An 18,867-nucleotide genomic window follows, 5' to 3' on the forward strand; every position below is an offset into this window, starting at 1 on the left:
TGAGCGCCTCAGATCGCGTTTTGTTTTAAGGATTATTTCAAGCAGGTAGTAAAATTGAACGAAGTTAAGCTTCAACTACTCATATGATTGTTCACATTTTGTAAATAATTAAATGTTTCTGTAACGTGTTTCTTAGTACTCTGTTTACCTTCATCCTATATCAGAACTGATCACTATTTAGGTAGTGTTGAAATACAACTACAAAAAGCATATTTCTCCGAATTTCTCCAAGATTACTTGTTGACTGTTGACGTTTTTCACGAATGTCTGAGATTAAGCGTTTTCAGTGTTTAAATAAATATTTAAATATATTCTTGTGTTTTTATTCTGTCTCCCAATGTCGTCTGTGTCTAAAATAGCCTTTAAATTATACGCTGATAGCTCAAGAACTTGGAATCGATGTTTGCGTGCTTGAATGTTGCTCTACACTCAGCTCAACATAATTTTGACACACAACCCTCACGCTTTCTTTATCAACAGTTATCATAAATGTTAAGGTTCAGTGGCATTAACTGTTGTATTCTGTAACAATGCTTTAGAATGTTGGGCAAGTTAAGACATTTATTTAAATTGTTTTTATGTCTAACCTCTAAACAAATTACAGCTCATCCATTTAAATCATCCTTCTCATAAAATGCACTGGTGTTAATGTAATGTTGTACTTATATTAGTCCAATAAGTAGGCCTAGTTTTTCTAGTTGTTATTATTTGCTTTTTCTGCTGTAGTAATATTTTACTTTCCTAACCTCATTAGTAACAGACATTTTTTGTGCCAACATGTTTACTAAATTACATAATGGGTTAGGTTTGCTTCATGAGTAATTTCAAACGGAACTGTAGCCTACATTTTATCCTATATATAGGAATTTGTGGTTGAAGAATTATTGAAAAAGAGTTGAAAAAAAGAGTCTGTAAGAGATGTTCCTTGATGGCAAGCTCTGTGCATTGAACAAAAATCAAGAAGAAAAATAAAAAGCGAGCTCAAATTTGTTTAATTCAAATATGGGTGCCATTCCAAAGGCAAGTGCAAGTTGTAATAGAACAGAGACAATAGAAAATTTGTTTATTTTGTGTTTATTTTTGCACATAAAAACCGCTTTCACGTTTGGCTCGTTTACACATTCCATGTGGTACCAGCCATAGCAACTGTCACATTGAATCTGAAAAAGACAGTAAAACCAATATGAAAATGTAAACTAGCAAAGCTAGAAAAACTAAAATAAAAAACTATATAAAGAACACATTAAAATGCCCAAGAGTCAGTGTCATCCTGAGTGTTAGGATATTTGTCCCCACATGACAAGCATAGATTAGACAGGTCTTCTGTGGAAACAAAGGCCTTAAGGTATTGGTGTAATGATGCACATCACCACAGCTTATTGGATGTTGAATGTTTCACAAATTGAATGTATCACACTCATATGTTACCAATTATTTCTTGGCCAGAACTGTGTACAACAGCAAATGCAAATCGCCAGGTGTGGTGTGTCAACAACATAAATAAAAATAGTGTCATTTAAAAGAAGAGGATAAAGCCATGTTAATAATATAATGCGGTATACCTAATGCTATCTAAATGTAATATATAGTATTTAGGCTGTTTAAATTTGATAACCATTCACAAATTTCTGTGTAAAATGTATTGAGGTTTATCGATGCATTCATTAAGTGGAAATTTCTTTAATAGTAAGACAAAAGTGGCATTTTATTTATATTTATCTGTAAAAATGTTTGTCGAGAAAAATCATGGGATTTAGGACCAAATTACTACCGCATGGCTAATAAAATACTTATTCAAATAAGAGTACATTTCCTTAATTTTTGTGATATACCTTTTTGTGTACCTTGTAGACCAGTATTGTTTTCGTGTTCAATTATTTACAAAAATTTAATTGTAATGTATGTAATTTAGTAAACATGTTGGCACAAAAAATGTCTGTTACTAATGAGGTTAGGAAAGTAAAATATTACTACAGCAGAAAAAGCAAATAATAACAACTAGAAAAACTAGGCCTACTTATTGGACTAATATAAGTACAACATTACATTAACACCAGTGCATTTTATGAGAAGGATGATTTAAATGGATGAGCTGTAATTTGTTTAGAGGTTAGACATAAAAACAATTTAAATAAATGTCTTAACTTGCCCAACATTCTAAAGCATTGTTACAGAATACAACAGTTAATGCCACTGAACCTTAACATTTATGATAACTGTTGATAAAGAAAGCGTGAGGGTTGTGTGTCAAAATTATGTTGAGCTGAGTGTAGAGCAACATTCAAGCACGCAAACATCGATTCCAAGTTCTTGAGCTATCAGCGTATAATTTAAAGGCTATTTTAGACACAGACGACATTGGGAGACAGAATAAAAACACAAGAATATATTTAAATATTTATTTAAACACTGAAAACGCTTAATCTCAGACATTCGTGAAAAACGTCAACAGTCAACAAGTAATCTTGGAGAAATTCGGAGAAATATGCTTTTTTTTTGTAGTTGTATTTCAACACTACCTAAATAGTGATCAGTTCTGATATAGGATGAAGGTAAACAGAGTACTAAGAAACACGTTACAGAAACATTTAATTATTTACAAAATGTGAACAATCATATGAGTAGTTGAAGCTTAACTTCGTTCAATTTTACTACCTGCTTGAAATAATCCTTAAAACAAAACGCGATCTGAGGCGCTCACGCTAATAATTTCTGTTCCACTGGCCCCGCCCACGGCGTTCTCCTGATGAATATTCACGTAAGCGCCACCCAGTGGAACCAAATATTTCAGGAACTGAATATATTGTAACACCGGCCCAGAATGTCTGTGTTTGTTATGGTTTGTGAAACCCGCCCACTGCCAGTTTAGCCAATTGTATTTCAGCACCCCGGGTTGCCAGTTGGCGGAAAACACAGGGTATTGAATTTCATTCAGCGGCATGTGCGCTCGTTTCTGTTGGTGTGGTTAATCTGGCAACCCGCGTGTGCGTCAAGTCTGAGGAGGAGGGGCCGGGTGAAAAAAAGAGTCTCCAATATTTTGAATTTGGACTGCAATATCTATTTCAACCACTCGGTGTCAATCCTACATACAGCACCTTTAAAGGAACATGAAAATGAAAAAGGTTTGGACATTGTTATAAAATAATGTGAGGGTGGATGTATGAATCTTGCTTACCTACCAGATGAACACTAGGAAGCCAACTACTGTGGTATAGTCATATTTATTGGTTTAGCAATAGACCAACTTGATATTAAGTAACATCAATGAGCAATGTTAATTCAGATCAGATTCAAACAGCTAAAAGACATTTTAGTGCAATTAGACATTAGATTTAAGTATATTAAAATATGAAATTTTACAAAACATAATAAACATAAAAAGATACTTAAAAGAAAAACAATTACAGTTCAAAATCAAAGTAATAATAATGACAGAAAATATCAGCAGGGTTTTAGTAAAAATGTGACAGCAATATAACCAGCTAGCCAACATAGACCTCTGGTGGACACAATTAGAAGTACAATTTCTTTTTAAATAGTTTGTACAAAATAACTCAATACATGGTGGAGGTTGTAAATACAATGTGAACATATGTAAAACTTAAAAGTCATTTTATATTATAAAAAGCTTATATCATTATCTGGACATCTACGTGAATGCTAAAATGTGATCCATTCTTCACTTAAAGGGATAGTTCACCCAAAAATGAAAATGCTGTCACTAATTACTCACCCTCATGTTGTTCCAAGCCCATAAGACCTTCATTCATCTTCGGAACACAAATTAAGGTATTTTTGATGAAATCTGAGAGCTTTCTGACCCTCCCATAGACAGCAACGCAACTGAAATGTTCCCAGACCCAGAAACGTAGCAAACAAAGGTCTTGCGGGATTGGAGCGACATGAGGGTGAGTAATTAATGACAGAATTTTCATGTTTGGGTGAATTATCCTTTTAATTATGATGATCAGTGCAAAGGCACATTAATAATTAATCAAACAAACAAACCAAAAACAGCAGGCTGCAACTAGATAGTTAGTATAACTGTTGCATAAGTTTGCATCATCACCCTAAGAATGTGCTTTTGATGTTGTAGCCAAGTTTACATTATATATGAAATATAAAAATCTATATATATCTTAACAGTTTAAACACTAATTGAAAAATATGGCACTGAAAAATGTGTTGCTTTATAAGTAAGGCTTTGTATTTTTATTAGCTGTGCATTTAAGCTGTTTAATGAAGGCAAGTGGTGTAAATGATCTAACTCGCATGCATAGCATCATTATTCTTTGCAATTCCTTGTGAATGTAATATCTACATGGTCTGTGGTTTTAGCCTAGCCCATTTCGGCCTCAAGATCAGCTAGTATACACTCAGCCTCGTTTAAACTCAATGGAGTATCCGGAGATCTCAGAAGACACGGCTGAGACACTTCGCATGCATTCACCTTTTTAAACAGTTTGTTCCGGTCCACACGCAACACCCATCCCGGCTCCATGTGGAAAGCTACACACACATGATCCCACACATAGTATTCTTCTTTGTGGGGGCTCACATGAACACTACAATTCAACTTGTTCACCTTAAGCTTCAGCTTGTAGGTTTCAGAGGGGGCTTGACAGCGCCACCACACAGCCCCATCATAGTACCCACACACACCGTCCTCCCGATTAGGCAGTCGAGGATAACTATCATAAAGATTTATGTCACGAGGATGCACTAAGACCTTATAGACAATCTCTCGTCGGTAGAGCCCAGTCTCATACACGCGCAGAACTGGACTTTGGTCACCACAGAACTGCTTACCATAGAGCCAAAGAAGCTGCTTAAGTGAAAAGATGAAGCGGAAGTTTCCATAGGAAGATTTTTCCTGGAAGGCCTTTGAGCTGGTGAAGTGCTCAAGGAAGGGCGGCTGGTTGCGAATTTGGGCAGAACTTCGATAAGGGAATAAGGACGTGAGGAAACGCCCCTCAGCTGAGGATATGTCATCAGATGTTACTGCTAAATCCCACCAGAGCAAATGGGGCTGATCATTAGCCACCAGCTCCGGTGGCTGTCTGAACCCTGAATCGAGAAAAATAGCCCTAAGACCACTTTCTCCAGTGACATGAGACACTTTCTGTACACTGAACTCCACAGGTTCAGGATAAGCAGGGATGTTGTTCTTATACAGGTATCCGTTCTGTATTTCCATTTCTTTTAGATCCGACACACTCAGATGCTCTCCCTCAAAGTATGTCTCTGTAACATTTCTGTTATTTGTACGTTTCATTTTCTTTCTGAAACGAGAAAAAGATGAGGGTTAGCTTACAGGGGTTAAAGCAAAAAAAAATCCTGAACCTGAACTTTTTTCCGAGGGTTGGGGGGTTGCAGGGGTGGACAGATACACAGGGTTATTTGGCGAACAAACAAACAAAAAAATTGAAAATGATTTTCTTTGAAACTACCTGATAAATAAACTAATAAAACAAAATGGTACAAATTTGCACACGCAAAGAACTCAATGACTGTGGCAACTTAACATTTGAAAGGATACTATGGCAAAGTTAATGCTTTCTTTATTCAAACTGATTTTTTTTTTTCATGAATATATGATTGACCTGAAGAAAAAAAGCTGTATCATACACTTTGAAAATTATGAGCTGAAAAAAACAGGCTTTAATATGACTATATTTATATATAAACTAATGTGAGGCAATAATAATTGGCTCAAATAAAGTATCAAATCCAATTACTTGGTTTTATTGTTAATTACATGGTTCCACTGTTAAAATACATGTAATATGCCTATATTATCAGGGGTGCACATAAGTGGTCCGCAGGTCCGCATGCGCGACCAATATTAAAAATGCGCTGTGTAAATAAGTTCTGACAGCGCATTTGCGTACCGACATGGTTGACAGCTGTTAATGCACAATTACCATTTTAGATCGACAAACTGTACTGTATCCATGCAAACTGAAAGCATAATACTTACTTGCCGGCAACCCGCCAAAATAAAAGCTCGCTGATTTTACGCTTGAAAATGATGAAAATGAAAATAATGATAATAATAAAATATTAACATTTTATTTTTAAGTTTACTATAAAATAATTGCATTTGTATGTAATACTGTCTTTTATTTTAAAATAAAATAGTATTATAACACTTGATTATTAATTTATTATTTTTATTTATTTATATATATATATATATATATATATATATATATATATATATATATATATAAACTAAATGAAGTGCAATAATATTATTATCACTATTAATTAATTTTTTTATATTTATATTTTATACATGCCATGGCCCGTGTGAGGACCAAACCAAATCTCCAGGTTCTCATATGAGAACCAGGCTGAAAAACTTATGTGCACCCCTGTATATTATTAAACAAAATACCTGCAGAGGGCGCCAACGGCCTAGTGATGTTTCATGTTTATTCAACGACGTTTAAATCCATTTAATAAAGTCAGAAACTTTTATTTTGAAATCGCGATGTACAATCAATCGCATAATTAGAAATATTTATAAGGTTTATAAATGATTTAAGTTACAAAAGATAACGCACAGTTTTCCCAGATGAAGGTAAACTCACCGCATATGCAGAGGAAGAGTTTAGCCCCTTTCACACATACAGTCTATGGTAAATTAAAATCAAAACTACCGGTAAATTTGTTCTGGCAATCATATAGTTCTTATGGAGATGACGTCATTATTTTGAGCTGATTACAAAGCTCTGCTGCTTTTTTTAATAGCTTTTCCATTTTCCATGTCTTTGCGCCTCGCAGCTTTTTCAATGTGTCTCGCGCTCGAGACGCAGCCGCTTCTTTTCTATTCCTCTGCTATTATGCGCGTCTGATGGCTAGTAATGTTAGTTTGGTTGAAAGTGAAAGCTGTGTTCCTCTCATACCATTGGTAGGCGAACTCGTGACTCGAACGTGATATCAACAAGTTTTTTTCAACTGTAGCCCTGCGTCCCAATGTGCATACTAGGGTGGCTATCTGCCCTAAATAGTATTGAAAATGACTAATATCACATAGAATTTAGGATGGATAGTATGCACACTGGGACGCAGGCTCGGACTATCTTTTTTAGCTGCCACACGCCGGAGATCCGGTGTTGTGCCCATTTTCGACTCCCTGCCAAATTATTACCCCCCTCGTTGAAATCACTACCTGATTTTCTAATCCTAACCCCTCCCCCACACATAACCCTAAACCTACCAATACTAGGGGGGTAATAATCTGGCAGGGGTCAGAACTGGGCACAACACGGCACGGTGCCGCAGAACTAAACCCTGAGCTTCTGTTTGACAAGGTCACTCTTTTCTTCTTGCAAACCACTGATAGCAGCTCTAACCAAGCAACTCACTATTACAGTTTTATTTGGCTTTCCAGCAAAAACAAAAATGTAATCCACTATCAAAAACTTCGGTTTGCAGGTTTAGTCAGGTGGTCATCTGATTGCCTTGACAGTCTCTGCTTTGGAACGTTATTTAGAAGAAAAACATTCAAAAAGAGGAAATTCAACTTTTTTTGTGTGCAAGGGTTGTGATTAAGGCGGATTAAAAATGGCGCCACAAATTTAAATTTTATATGTTTGACAAACAAATCGAGTTCATTAAGATCATTAAAAACAAGCAATTATTAGCAGTTGCACAAATATGCCATCATCTGTCATTGTCAACATTACGTGAATGATTTTTACCCTAACGTAAATACACTTTTGAGGGATTGTAATAGCAAACATTTTAAGTTTCGATTTTACCACATTTTACATTAAAAATGACGGCCAAACTGTGGTTACTGAAAAAACAATCGTTCAAAGCCGTGCATGAATAATAAATTACATTAATTATGAATTCTCTACCTACCAGAGAGAAGCTATTTTCAGATTGTACTTCTGCCCCCAAAGAAACACTGACGCTGAATGAAAGAACGAAAGCGCGGGAGTTTTCTTTTCTTTTCTTTTCTTTTTTTTCACCGCGTTCCCCGCCTCCTGTTTAAAAAACAAAGCTTGAACTGTTCAAAATCTTCCAAAGTCACTCAGTGTTTAAAACCAAATTCCTACAGCAAATCGGCGCATACTGCCTACCAGACCTCTTTCATATGCTTATTGTGAACTGTGTGAACATCTTTAACACCTTCCCTTAGAAGGGTGAAACGACAAGAAAGCAACTGCTCTCTCTCATTACTGATATGAAAAAAGACCTGGCCATTTAGACAACAGCCCTATTTGCATTACTTTAGACCCCACAATAAAATAAGGGAATAAATGATCATTTCAGGTGTCTAATGTTCTTGTTGCACCATGCCAGTTGTTAATAATTCTATTGCAATGATATCCAGTAAGTAAGTACAGGGCCCACTCCTGTCTGCACATCACATGTGGGGAATTCCAACAGTTACTTACAATTGTTTTTCAGCTGAAACATAGACTTTATTTTGAGAATAACGTTTTAAAAGTCAGAATACTGGCAATAGAGAGACAGCAATTGTGCGGCAAGTTCTTTTTACAGATGCTTCCTTGAGCAGTTTGCCTGCTCTCTTTAAACACCCCAATCAAAACAGAGAACCATAAATTCAAAGCAATAAAAACTTCATGAGAATTTTGTTAGGCACTCTTATCTGGGGTAGGATGTAACATTTGCCAGAGACCTTAGCAGAGGCACATCCTACATCAACATAACAGAATTATCTATAGTTTGAGACCTTTATTCTTGTCTGTTCTACTGAATGAAAATATCTTTCCAATAACACCAGAACATTAATAATAATACCAAACATGAAAGGGTTAAAACTGTGTATTACTGAGATATAAGTATTTTTGGTGAACTTTCATTAACTTGCCCAGATGGAAAAGAAGAGGGAGAGGAGAGAGGGGGCTAATAGATAAGTGGACAGAGAAAATAAGGCAAAAACCTGATTGTGATCTCTTCTGCAGCTTTGGAGATTTATTGTTTTATTGCATGGGGTCTGTTCCAGAACACAGTCTAATGAAGAGGTCAGACCATTCTTACACAGTACAAGTTGAGCCAGGCATGCCAGAGTCAGCATTTCCACAGGTTTGATTTTCTTGTAAGGCAATTTGGACCCCTCCTCAGAGGTTTCAGCAACCACCTTGCTGACGTCAGTCCGTATCCTACAACAAAAGATATAGAGAACGGGAGATAGAAGAGAAACACACACACACACCTGGAGTTGCTGTTATATGTCTTTTTCCCAAAACAGTGGAGATAATGTGAACTTTCACACAGAATTCTGAACAATATTCTTTTATTCAGTAGAATGTGAGACTATGTGGAATGTGAGACTAACTGTAAAGAAAGATGCTAGAGACAGGCCTACCTGACCTATGTGACCTTCAGCACTTATCACCAGACATCATGACAGTTAACATGAAAATGTGTGCCTCCTTGACCATATGTACATGTGTAAATAGATATATCACTTCTAGTAGTGATAAGAGAATTAAAAAACCACTCATTAAATCAATTTACACACTCTATTCTAAATTTACTTTATTAAATAAAAGGATAAATACTGATTTAAAAAATGCAGTGATATTGAATTTAATGCAGTGTAAAAGAATAGAAACTAATCAGCATAATACGTGTAATTAAAAGAGGAACAAAAGCATTTAACATAAAAAACAAATCGAACCCTTCTAAGTTTCAAAAGGTAAGGAAGTATGCTTTATTTTATTCTTTTTTTATTCAATTTTTTAAATTGTTCCTAAAATATCAGGAGAGTTTCATGCTATTGCAGCAATTAGAGATCCATCCGTGCTGGATATAAGTCTGGGTCGCTAAAGACCCGAATATGTAGGCTAATGATTGGTGAAATATTCATGCAGTTTAAAGTCTTAAAATGTCTTACATTTTACAACATTAAGCCTTAAATATCAAATAGTCAACAATTTAAATGATGGGGTCTTAATTACAACAACAAACGTCAGCATGTTATCTCGGGCATGCTGATTTAAAGAGAATGCCATTGTCCCTGTCCCGCTTTTTGTGGAATAAAAAGCAGATCGTCCTGGTCAGATGGACTACATAGCTGCCTTAACTGTTCCTGCAATAATGTGTTTAATTACCCACTATAATCCTACCTAAAATTAACATCTGCACTGGACAAAATATTTAGCATTGCCTTATTATGCCTATAATTTAATCAAGAAAAAATTATTTGTCCTAAAATATGGAATAAATGTTATAAAGAAAGCATTAAATTTACCTTTCTCATACATGTCGACACATTGTTACAACAGTAATTTTATGTTTTAAAACAAATTATAAATAAACTATTTGTATTTCTTGAAAAGTGTTGCTTCAATTAATGTTTCGCAAGATAGAACCTTATAATTCCAAGCGGAAAATGACTTTTTAGAATAAGAAGGTTCTATCTGCATATTGAGAGGATTTTGATTTTGATATTGTACATTTAGAATACATTTAGGGTCTCTGTCATTTTCATTTTCATGTAAAGAGGCTTGTTCCCCATATCATTTTTGCAATATGGAATGCAAAAACGTTGAAGCTCAATATCTCCAAATCACTCAGAATGCAGATAGAACCTTAGAATTCCATGTGGCATGGTTCAAGGTTACCCAAACTTTATCAAATCAAAATGCAGTGTGTTGTTGGCAGAGGCGGACAAACTACACAACTTCCTTACTTGAGTGAAAGTACAGATACCACTGGTCAAATACTTCACTACAAGTGAAAGTTGTAAAGACAGATTTTTACTTGAGTAAAAGTACGGAAGTACTTGTTTTTAAAAGTACTTAAGTATCAAAAGTAAAAAGTAAATGCATTGTTTTATTGTCGCATTGTTGTATACTTACAATACCATATGCCACTAATGCAACCTACTGAATACACTGATTAGCTTGTATTAACTTTGGAATTAAGAGCTTTTATGTTACCAAACCTATAGAAATGGAACAACTGAATGAAGATAATCATCTTTATTTTTTTATTTAACACTGCTACAACTACATTGAACTCATTTTAATACTTGTTTAAAAGTTACAAAGTTCTTTTTCAAAGAGATATTGAAGTCTATGATATGGTTCATTGCAAACAAAGCAAACATTGAAAAGAAAACAAACCTTTAGTCTCTTCAGAAAACTGGAACATACTCTCTCAGTATGTTCATGGGTGTGCAGGTTGCGCCAAAGAACCGTCTTTTTGAATTTTGCCATCAACTGATCAGTGTTCATAAAATGCTCAAAAATCAGTGAACTTAACAACATGTGGCTAGGGATGGGTATTGTTTGAATTTTATCCATTCCGATTCTGATTCTGCTTATTGATTTAAATTCTTATTGATTCCCAGTTTAGATTCCAAAGTTTTCATTTAGCCTACTTTTTGATCATTTGTTTGCAAAAAAAAAAAAAAATGTATTTATGTGCAGTGTTTTGACAATAAAATAATGTTCAGATTTATATACTTCCCTCACCAGTTTTGAGCAGAAATTTACCAGTAGGCCTAAGTTATATATATATATATATAGAGAGAGAGAGAGTAAAGTGAGGGCAGCGATTTTTGACAGATATATTAGCCTACCATTTGTATTGCCATAGTTTAACTACAAAAATCAAACTATAGTTAATATAATGAAACTATGGTAAATTTGTGGTTACTGAAGTTTTACTACAAATAGCATATAATTACTATAGTGAGATAATAGTAAAATTGTGGATACTGTGATTTTACTGCAAATACCATAGTTATGGTTACTATAGTAAAAACATGGTTAATTTTCCAAAGGGCTTTAAAGAGTTAACACATGCCTTTTTAGAGCGCTTTTAGCTGTGCAGTAGCGCGGACATTTACATTAGCTTAGTGGAGAAGATCCCGAGGCTGCCAGATTTGCGTAAAAAAACAAAACCAGCCAAATGTCCATTCAATGCTAGGTGGAAAACTGCAGGCTTAGAAATACTGTAAGACTTGGCAACACATGAAGGTCCTGGTAGATCGCAGGCCGGATTTTCGCAGAAAAAAAGGGTTCAGTGAATCTGAAAATGCATACACTGTAAAAACTGCTACATATAACGTCTTTCTACTTGGGGAACTTGATATAAATGTAGTTCGATGTACAATATTTGTCTTTCAAATGTAGTGAAGTTAAAGTCGCAAGTTTCCAGAAAAAATAATACTCAAGTAGGGTACAGATACTCAAAAAGTGTACTTAAGTACAATACTCAAGTAAATTTACTTTGTTACTGTCCACCTCTGGTTGTTGGTTTCTTTGTGCTTTGGAAACATCCCAAGGTGTTCCATACCTTTGCTTTTGTGAGCTGAGTGAGCTAAACAGAGAGGCATTCAGTGGGAGCAATGCAAAACTGATAAAGAACCATAAATTATGCCTTTCCCTTTCCATCAAAAGCCACCATTAATGTAAAACATGTCAGAGGCCAGAATCTTTTTTTAGCATCAGCGCTTTATTAATTCAGCATGGACAAATACATTCTCAGAATTGAAAACAAACAGGTAAAAAGACTAATATTTCCCCCACATACCTTTCATACTTCTACATATGTGATTACACTGCTCTTTTTATTACTTTTAATACCTAAAAATACTGGCTGCGGGTAATGAATACTCCGGCATATTTACTCTAACGCCTGATGGGGTCAAACTCACACTTCACAAATTCTTCTGTGTTAAGTTTTGGTTGAGCTCCCTCACAGAGTCTGAGACTGTTAGTAAGAATTTCCTTGCTGAAGTGGAAAATTTCTCCATGTGGAACATGGAATGCCACTCCGATGTTATCCCACATGTAGTATTCTCTGGCTTTTACAGGTATCCCAATAGCTGTCATGTTACGAGACAGCCTGAAACGGTGTGTTTCACTCATTGCTTGCGGATGCCAGATAATGGTGTTTTCATGGAACCCACACACTGCATCCTGGGTATCCTCGAGCAGGGGATACTTAGAGAACAGCTTACGTGCATCAGGCGCATGAACCACAATAGAATACATCACTTCCTGCTTATATACCACAGTCTCAAAAATGCGAATGTTGGGCTTCTGGCCTGCACAGAACTGCTCTTTGTAACTTCTCAACAACTCATGGATCGACATGCTGAAACGGAAGTTCCCCATGCGAGAGGATGACAGAAAGGCAGGGGAAGTGGTGAACTTGTGCAGGAAAGCTTTTTCTGTATCAGTGTGATGGTCATCCAGGTATCGCCTCTCAGCATTAGTAATATCACCTCTGGAAATGTCTGGGCTCCACCATACCAGATCATGTTTTGGTGAGTGACTGTGTGTCGGCTTTTTAAATCCCTCGGAATCCCAGATGCCAAGGAATCCTTGGAGGTTAGTGTTATGCCGAAGGTATGACACTCGAAATTCCACATCCTCAGGTTGAGCTGGGATTGTTCTATAGAGGTAGTCATTCCGTATTCGCATCCATTTGAGCTCTTCAAGCTTCAGGTGCCGCCCATTATAGTATAGCTCGCTATGTCCTCTTTCATTGGTACGTAACATGCTTTCAGTTTGAGAAAAGCTGTTTATGAGATGAAATCACTTCTGAAATGGGAGTGTGATGACTTGTTGCACTGCATGAATATAAATATTGTATATTTTATCATGTTAGCATTCTCCAATTTATAGGTAATATTTTTAACAAATACTCAAGGAAAATCTTGTATGTCAACCAAATAAAAAAAGTTATTTTTAAAACAGAAAAAGACTGAGATCTGAATTATGACAATCAAGCATGTTCTCCAGAAATATTTTTCACCATAGTATTCATGATGTCTGTAAAGTAGCCTTTGTTACGATGTTTGTGATCTATCACTTCTCGAAATGGCCGAGACTGGTATGTTTTCATTTACATACTGCAGTCCTAGTCACTTATTTGTTATTTTATCTTCACTGGATTTCTGTGGTTTTTACAAACTAACTTTCTACAAACCAAAACCTAACGTTCTATAACCAAAAACAAACCATAAAAAATAACGTTTTGGGAACCAATTTTTTTTTAGCTGGGATTAAACAATTCTAATTAACCGGTTGAAGCATATTAAATTCAACGTCCGATACAATATGAAAAAAGTAAGGAATCCGAGTAATCTCTTGTTTAATATTTCCCAGGGCACATTAGGCCTATAGGCTACAACGTACATTTAAGCCATCACGTTAATAATTTAAAGGAGAGCAAGTAGAAAATACAATATTACTTTATAATAATAATAATAATAGCGATAAACATTCACGTGGAGAGTTATAATGCACAGCACTGCACAGCCACCACCAAACAGACAGAACGACAAAACTAACGTTAACTGAATTATAATTGCCATAATTTAGAACAAACTTTTATTTGATGACCCGAGCTGACGCAAAAAGTTAATTGTGAAATGTTTGCGCTTTGTAGAGTAAAGTACCGGCAGTTCGAGCATTTTCATAATATCTAATTTGTAAAAAAAAAAGACTTTGATTCTCGAACTCATTCTTGTTAAGTAAGGCCGCTGTTGGCACCGATATATATATATATATATTTTTGTTTTTTTACCTTGAAACTTGCAAGCGCCACTGGAAGCCAGAAACAGATGCGCGCACTTTTTCCTTCTGCAGTTATCTCACTCACGAGCGCACCTGCAGGAAATATAAATATGGCTTAATATTTAAATATTTTTTATCTAATTCAGTTTGTGATTAGCATTATCAAAATATAATTTACAGGTCGTACTTACATGAGGAAAAAAGCTGCTTTGGTAATTATTAGCTTTTCTAAACATCCTCACATAAATGTATTATTTATTTTTTTAAACTCACGCAAAAGAATAAATAAAAGGAATAAAGGAAGTTGACAAAAATGTTTGCATTTGTAGCCTACCCAACAGCCAAATTAACATTCAGATATAAGGGTTAAATTAATTTATCTCAGCTAAAAACTTACTATTAGATGTAAAATAAAAATATTACGTTATTTCAAGAATGATTATGTATTTTAAGTTATTTTACGTTATAAGAAATGGGTTGGTAGTAGGCTATTTGACTGCGGTCAGGCCAGCCTCCACTTTGAAAAACACGGTCATTCTAGCCGCCACGTTATTTTGTGTTGCGCGTATATAGCCTACTAGGCGTTGCGGTAATAGCGTGTAAAAACTCAAATCAAAGGAAAAGTGATCTCTGGCATTCATTTATTGAGCCAGTTTCTCTGTCAATAATGAATAAACGAATGAACGAATATATAAATAAACTAATAAATAAAATCAATGAATTTAAAATAATACAAATGTTTAAAAAACGGTCTGATAAAATGAAAATGACTTAAAATGTCGGGTAATATTAAATTTAGAATTTCCAAATAATATGAAAATACCTGTCTGATGAGAAATAACAAAATAAAAGCCTTTCAAAACTTGCATATAACCACATTTATCTGTAAATTCACATAGTTATAAAAAGAAAACTCCCTGTTTCCACACACCAGTTTCAATTCAGATTTATGATACACTGTGTTGAGTCCACAGTGTATCACTCAACCAGTTTCATGACTGTCTGATGTTGCATATTCTATCTGTTCTGCTTGTGATTTTGGATAACTCTAAAAAGTAAACTCCCTGTTTCCAGTTTCAGATTGTAATGCAATCTGATGTTGCATTACAAAATGAAAGCCCTCCAAAATCTCATATATAACCAGTTTTGTCTGATTTTGGATAGCTCTAAAAAGGAAACTCCCTGAAACAGGGAAGTTTCCTTTTTAGAGCTATCCAAAATCACAGGCAGAAGAGGTAGAATATGAGATTTTGGAAGGCTTTTATTTTGTAACGCAACATCAGATCGTCTTGAAACTGAGTGACACACTGGGGCAGTGTACTATTAATCTGAATTGAAACTGGTCTGTGGAAACAGGGAGTTTCTTTTTTTTTTAGAGCTATCCAAAATCAAAGACAAAACTGGTCATATATGACCAGTCAGTTTTTTAAGTCATTTTCATTTTATCAGACTGTTTTTTAAACATTTGTATTATTTTAAACTCATTGAATTTATTTATTTGTTTATTTATATATTCGTTCATTCGTTTATTCATTATTGACAGAGAAACTGGCTCAATAAATTAATGCCAGAGATCACTTTTCCTTTGATTTGAGTTTTTACACGCTATTACCGCAACGCCTAGTATATACGCGCAACACAAAATAACTTGGCGGCTAGAATGACAGTGTTTTTCAAAGTGGAGGCTGGCCTGACCGCAGTGCTATTTGTTCTGTGAAAATCGAAACTGAGAACATGCCTAACATACTAGAAACATGCCCAAAGCAAGGAAAAGGGGTAACAAAAGTTTCACTAAAGCATTTTGAGAGCATTTATTTTTCTCATGGCTGCGTACAACATTGTAAATTTTAGACAACCCTATTTCCAGTCCATGTTGATTTAAAAAAATAATAAAACAAAAGAAACTTGAAATCTTGCTTCTAATTACAATTTAGAAATTCTGTATTAGGCCTACAACGTGTAGGGGAGAGCGGGGACGGTTGCAACAGGGGACAGTTGCAACATGACTTATTTTTCATGTCTGTAATTTTTCTTGGTTTACAGTATGCCACGAGCCACGAGAGAGGAAACGCACAACAGATAGGGGTGTCCCTCTATCTGTTCTGTAGTCAGCAGCAAATATAGTGAAGGATGAACTAATTTATTTCTCTCTAAACCTCTCTCTGTCACACACGCATACACTATCTCACACACACACACACACACACACACACACACACACACACACACACACACACACACTCACTCACTCACTCACACTCACACACACACACACACACACACACACACACAGACAGACAGACACAGTTCATTTCAGGAGTTCACAGAAGTAGTTCAGTAAATTTTCAGTCTAGATTTTCATTAAAAATATTTTGTTGGTCAATTTTTTTTTAGGCCTAATAATTAACCAAAACATGATTGTTACTTGTTCTTTTACTAGTCTTTGTATTTTTATGGCCAATTTAACAAATTCAACAATTTAACCAATATACATTTTGTATGTTCACAAATAAAATAAAGAAATTGCAATATAATGTTATATAATGTTTCTTTATTATTACATTTTAATAAGTGTTGCAACTGTCCCTGTGGTGATGTGGGTTTAATATATTACAATTTTGGCTTTCCACAAAAAACTGTCTCTGAGAAACTGAAGGAAATACAAAAAGTGTTGCAACCGTCCCCACTCTCCCCTACTATATAATAATCATGTACAACTGAATGACAGAATCGGCAGTGTAGTATTTATCTTTTCCTTTTTCTTTTTAAAATAGGTTATTTCATAGAGTTTGAATAATTTATGGCAAATACTAGATCTACCATCTTAAATTACTTAATTATTATGTAAGTGATTTTTTTTCCTGTGTAGTAAAAATTAATAGAAATAGGCTAGTTATTTAAAAAAAACAAAATGCAAATGATTATTCACTCACCGACTTGCTGTTATCCTGTCTCTTTGTCTTGTACATTCGGAGTCAAAGCAAACTATGAACAAGTCATGTAGAAAAGGGTTTCTTCAAGAGCCGTTATGATGTAACTTCAAAATAAAAGCCCTATGCATGAACAAAGAAAATGAGTGGCTAATTAGTTGGTTGTCATTTTAGCAAACATATTTTATTCAAGTAAATAATGTTCTGGTTTGTGTGTTAACTTATCTCAAGATTGTAAAATTAATGAAGAGTAATTTCAGTTGTAAGTATTGAATTCACTTCCATTTTATATTCATTTTCAGTGCTATGCATGCACTTTTCTCACTTTGTCTTCTTTATTATTACTACTACTACCCCACACAAAATATAGTAGAGGGGTGAATGACATAAATAAATATTCTTTTAAAATATTTTTTTCCCCTTTTTCTTATGTACAGTGGTGTGAAAAAGTGTTGGCCCCCTTCCTGATTTTTTTTTTTTTTTTTGCATGTTTGTCACTTTAATGTTTCAGATCATCAAACTAATTTAAATATTAATCAAAGATAACACAAGTAAACACAACATGCAGTTTTTAAATTAAGTTTTTTTATTATAAAGGGAAAACAAAATCCAAACCCACATGGCCCTGTGTGAAAAAGTGCTTGCCCCCTAAACCTAATAACTGGTTGTGCCAACCTTAGCAGCAACAACTGCAATCAAGCATTTGCGATAACTTGCAATGAGTCTGTTACAGCGCTGTCGAGGAATTTTGGCCCACTCTTCTTTGCAGAATTGTTGTAATTCAGCCACATTGGAGTGTTTTTGAGCATGAACCGCCTTTTTAAGGTCATGCCACAGCATCTCAATAGGATTCAGGTCAGGACTTTGACTAGGCCACTCCAAAGTCTTCATTTTGTTTTTCTTCAGCCATTCAGACTTGGACTTGCTGGTGTGTTTTAGATCATTGTCCTGCTGCATAACCCAAGTTCTCTTCAGCTTGAGGTCACAAACAGATGGCCGGACATTCTCCTTCAGGATTTTCTGATAGAGTGCAGAATTCATGGTTCCATCAATTATGGCAAGTCATCCAGATTCTGAAGCTGCAAAGCGCCCCAGACCATCACACTACCACCACCATGTTTGACTGTTGGTATGATGTTCTTTTTATGAAATGCTGTGTTGGTTTTACGCCAGGTGTAACGGGACACACACCTTCCAAAAAGTTCAACTTTTGTCACATCAGTCCACAGAATATTTGCCCAAAAGTCTTGGGGATAATCAAGATATTTTTTGGCAAATGTGAGACGAGCCTTTGTGTTCTTTTTGGTCAGCAATGGCTTTTGCTTGGAACAGTCTCAGAAATAAAGGTACAAAAGCTGTCACTGGGGTGGTACCTTTTCAAAAGGTACATGTTTGTACCTAAAGGGTCCATTTTA

At 35.2% G+C, this 18,867-nt stretch overlaps 2 protein-coding genes across 2 annotated transcripts; both read right to left on the reverse strand.

Moving 5' to 3' along the window:
* Nucleotides 1-3,205: 3,205 nt before the first annotated feature.
* Nucleotides 3,206-8,101, reverse strand: LOC131521927 (uncharacterized). Its single transcript, XM_058747077.1, has 2 exons — nt 7,876-8,101; nt 3,206-5,282 (listed from the first exon to the last, which is right to left on the reverse strand). The coding sequence occupies exon 2, from the start codon at nt 5,273-5,275 to the stop codon at nt 4,340-4,342; it is 936 nt and encodes a 311-aa protein (XP_058603060.1). The 5' UTR covers nt 5,276-5,282; nt 7,876-8,101; the 3' UTR covers nt 3,206-4,339.
* Nucleotides 8,102-12,451: 4,350 nt separating this feature from the next.
* Nucleotides 12,452-17,573, reverse strand: si:ch211-197h24.8 (uncharacterized). The gene is made up of 3 exons (XM_058747666.1): nt 17,456-17,573; nt 14,533-14,615; nt 12,452-13,573 (listed from the first exon to the last, which is right to left on the reverse strand). Exon 3 carries the CDS (start codon nt 13,500-13,502, stop codon nt 12,627-12,629), a length of 876 nt encoding a protein of 291 aa, XP_058603649.1. The 5' UTR covers nt 13,503-13,573; nt 14,533-14,615; nt 17,456-17,573; the 3' UTR covers nt 12,452-12,626.
* Between the last annotated feature and the right edge of the window lie 1,294 nt (nt 17,574-18,867).

Source organism: Onychostoma macrolepis, chromosome 16, assembly GCF_012432095.1.
Source record: "Onychostoma macrolepis isolate SWU-2019 chromosome 16, ASM1243209v1, whole genome shotgun sequence".
In the NCBI taxonomy this organism is placed as follows: Eukaryota; Metazoa; Chordata; class Actinopteri; order Cypriniformes; family Cyprinidae; genus Onychostoma; species Onychostoma macrolepis.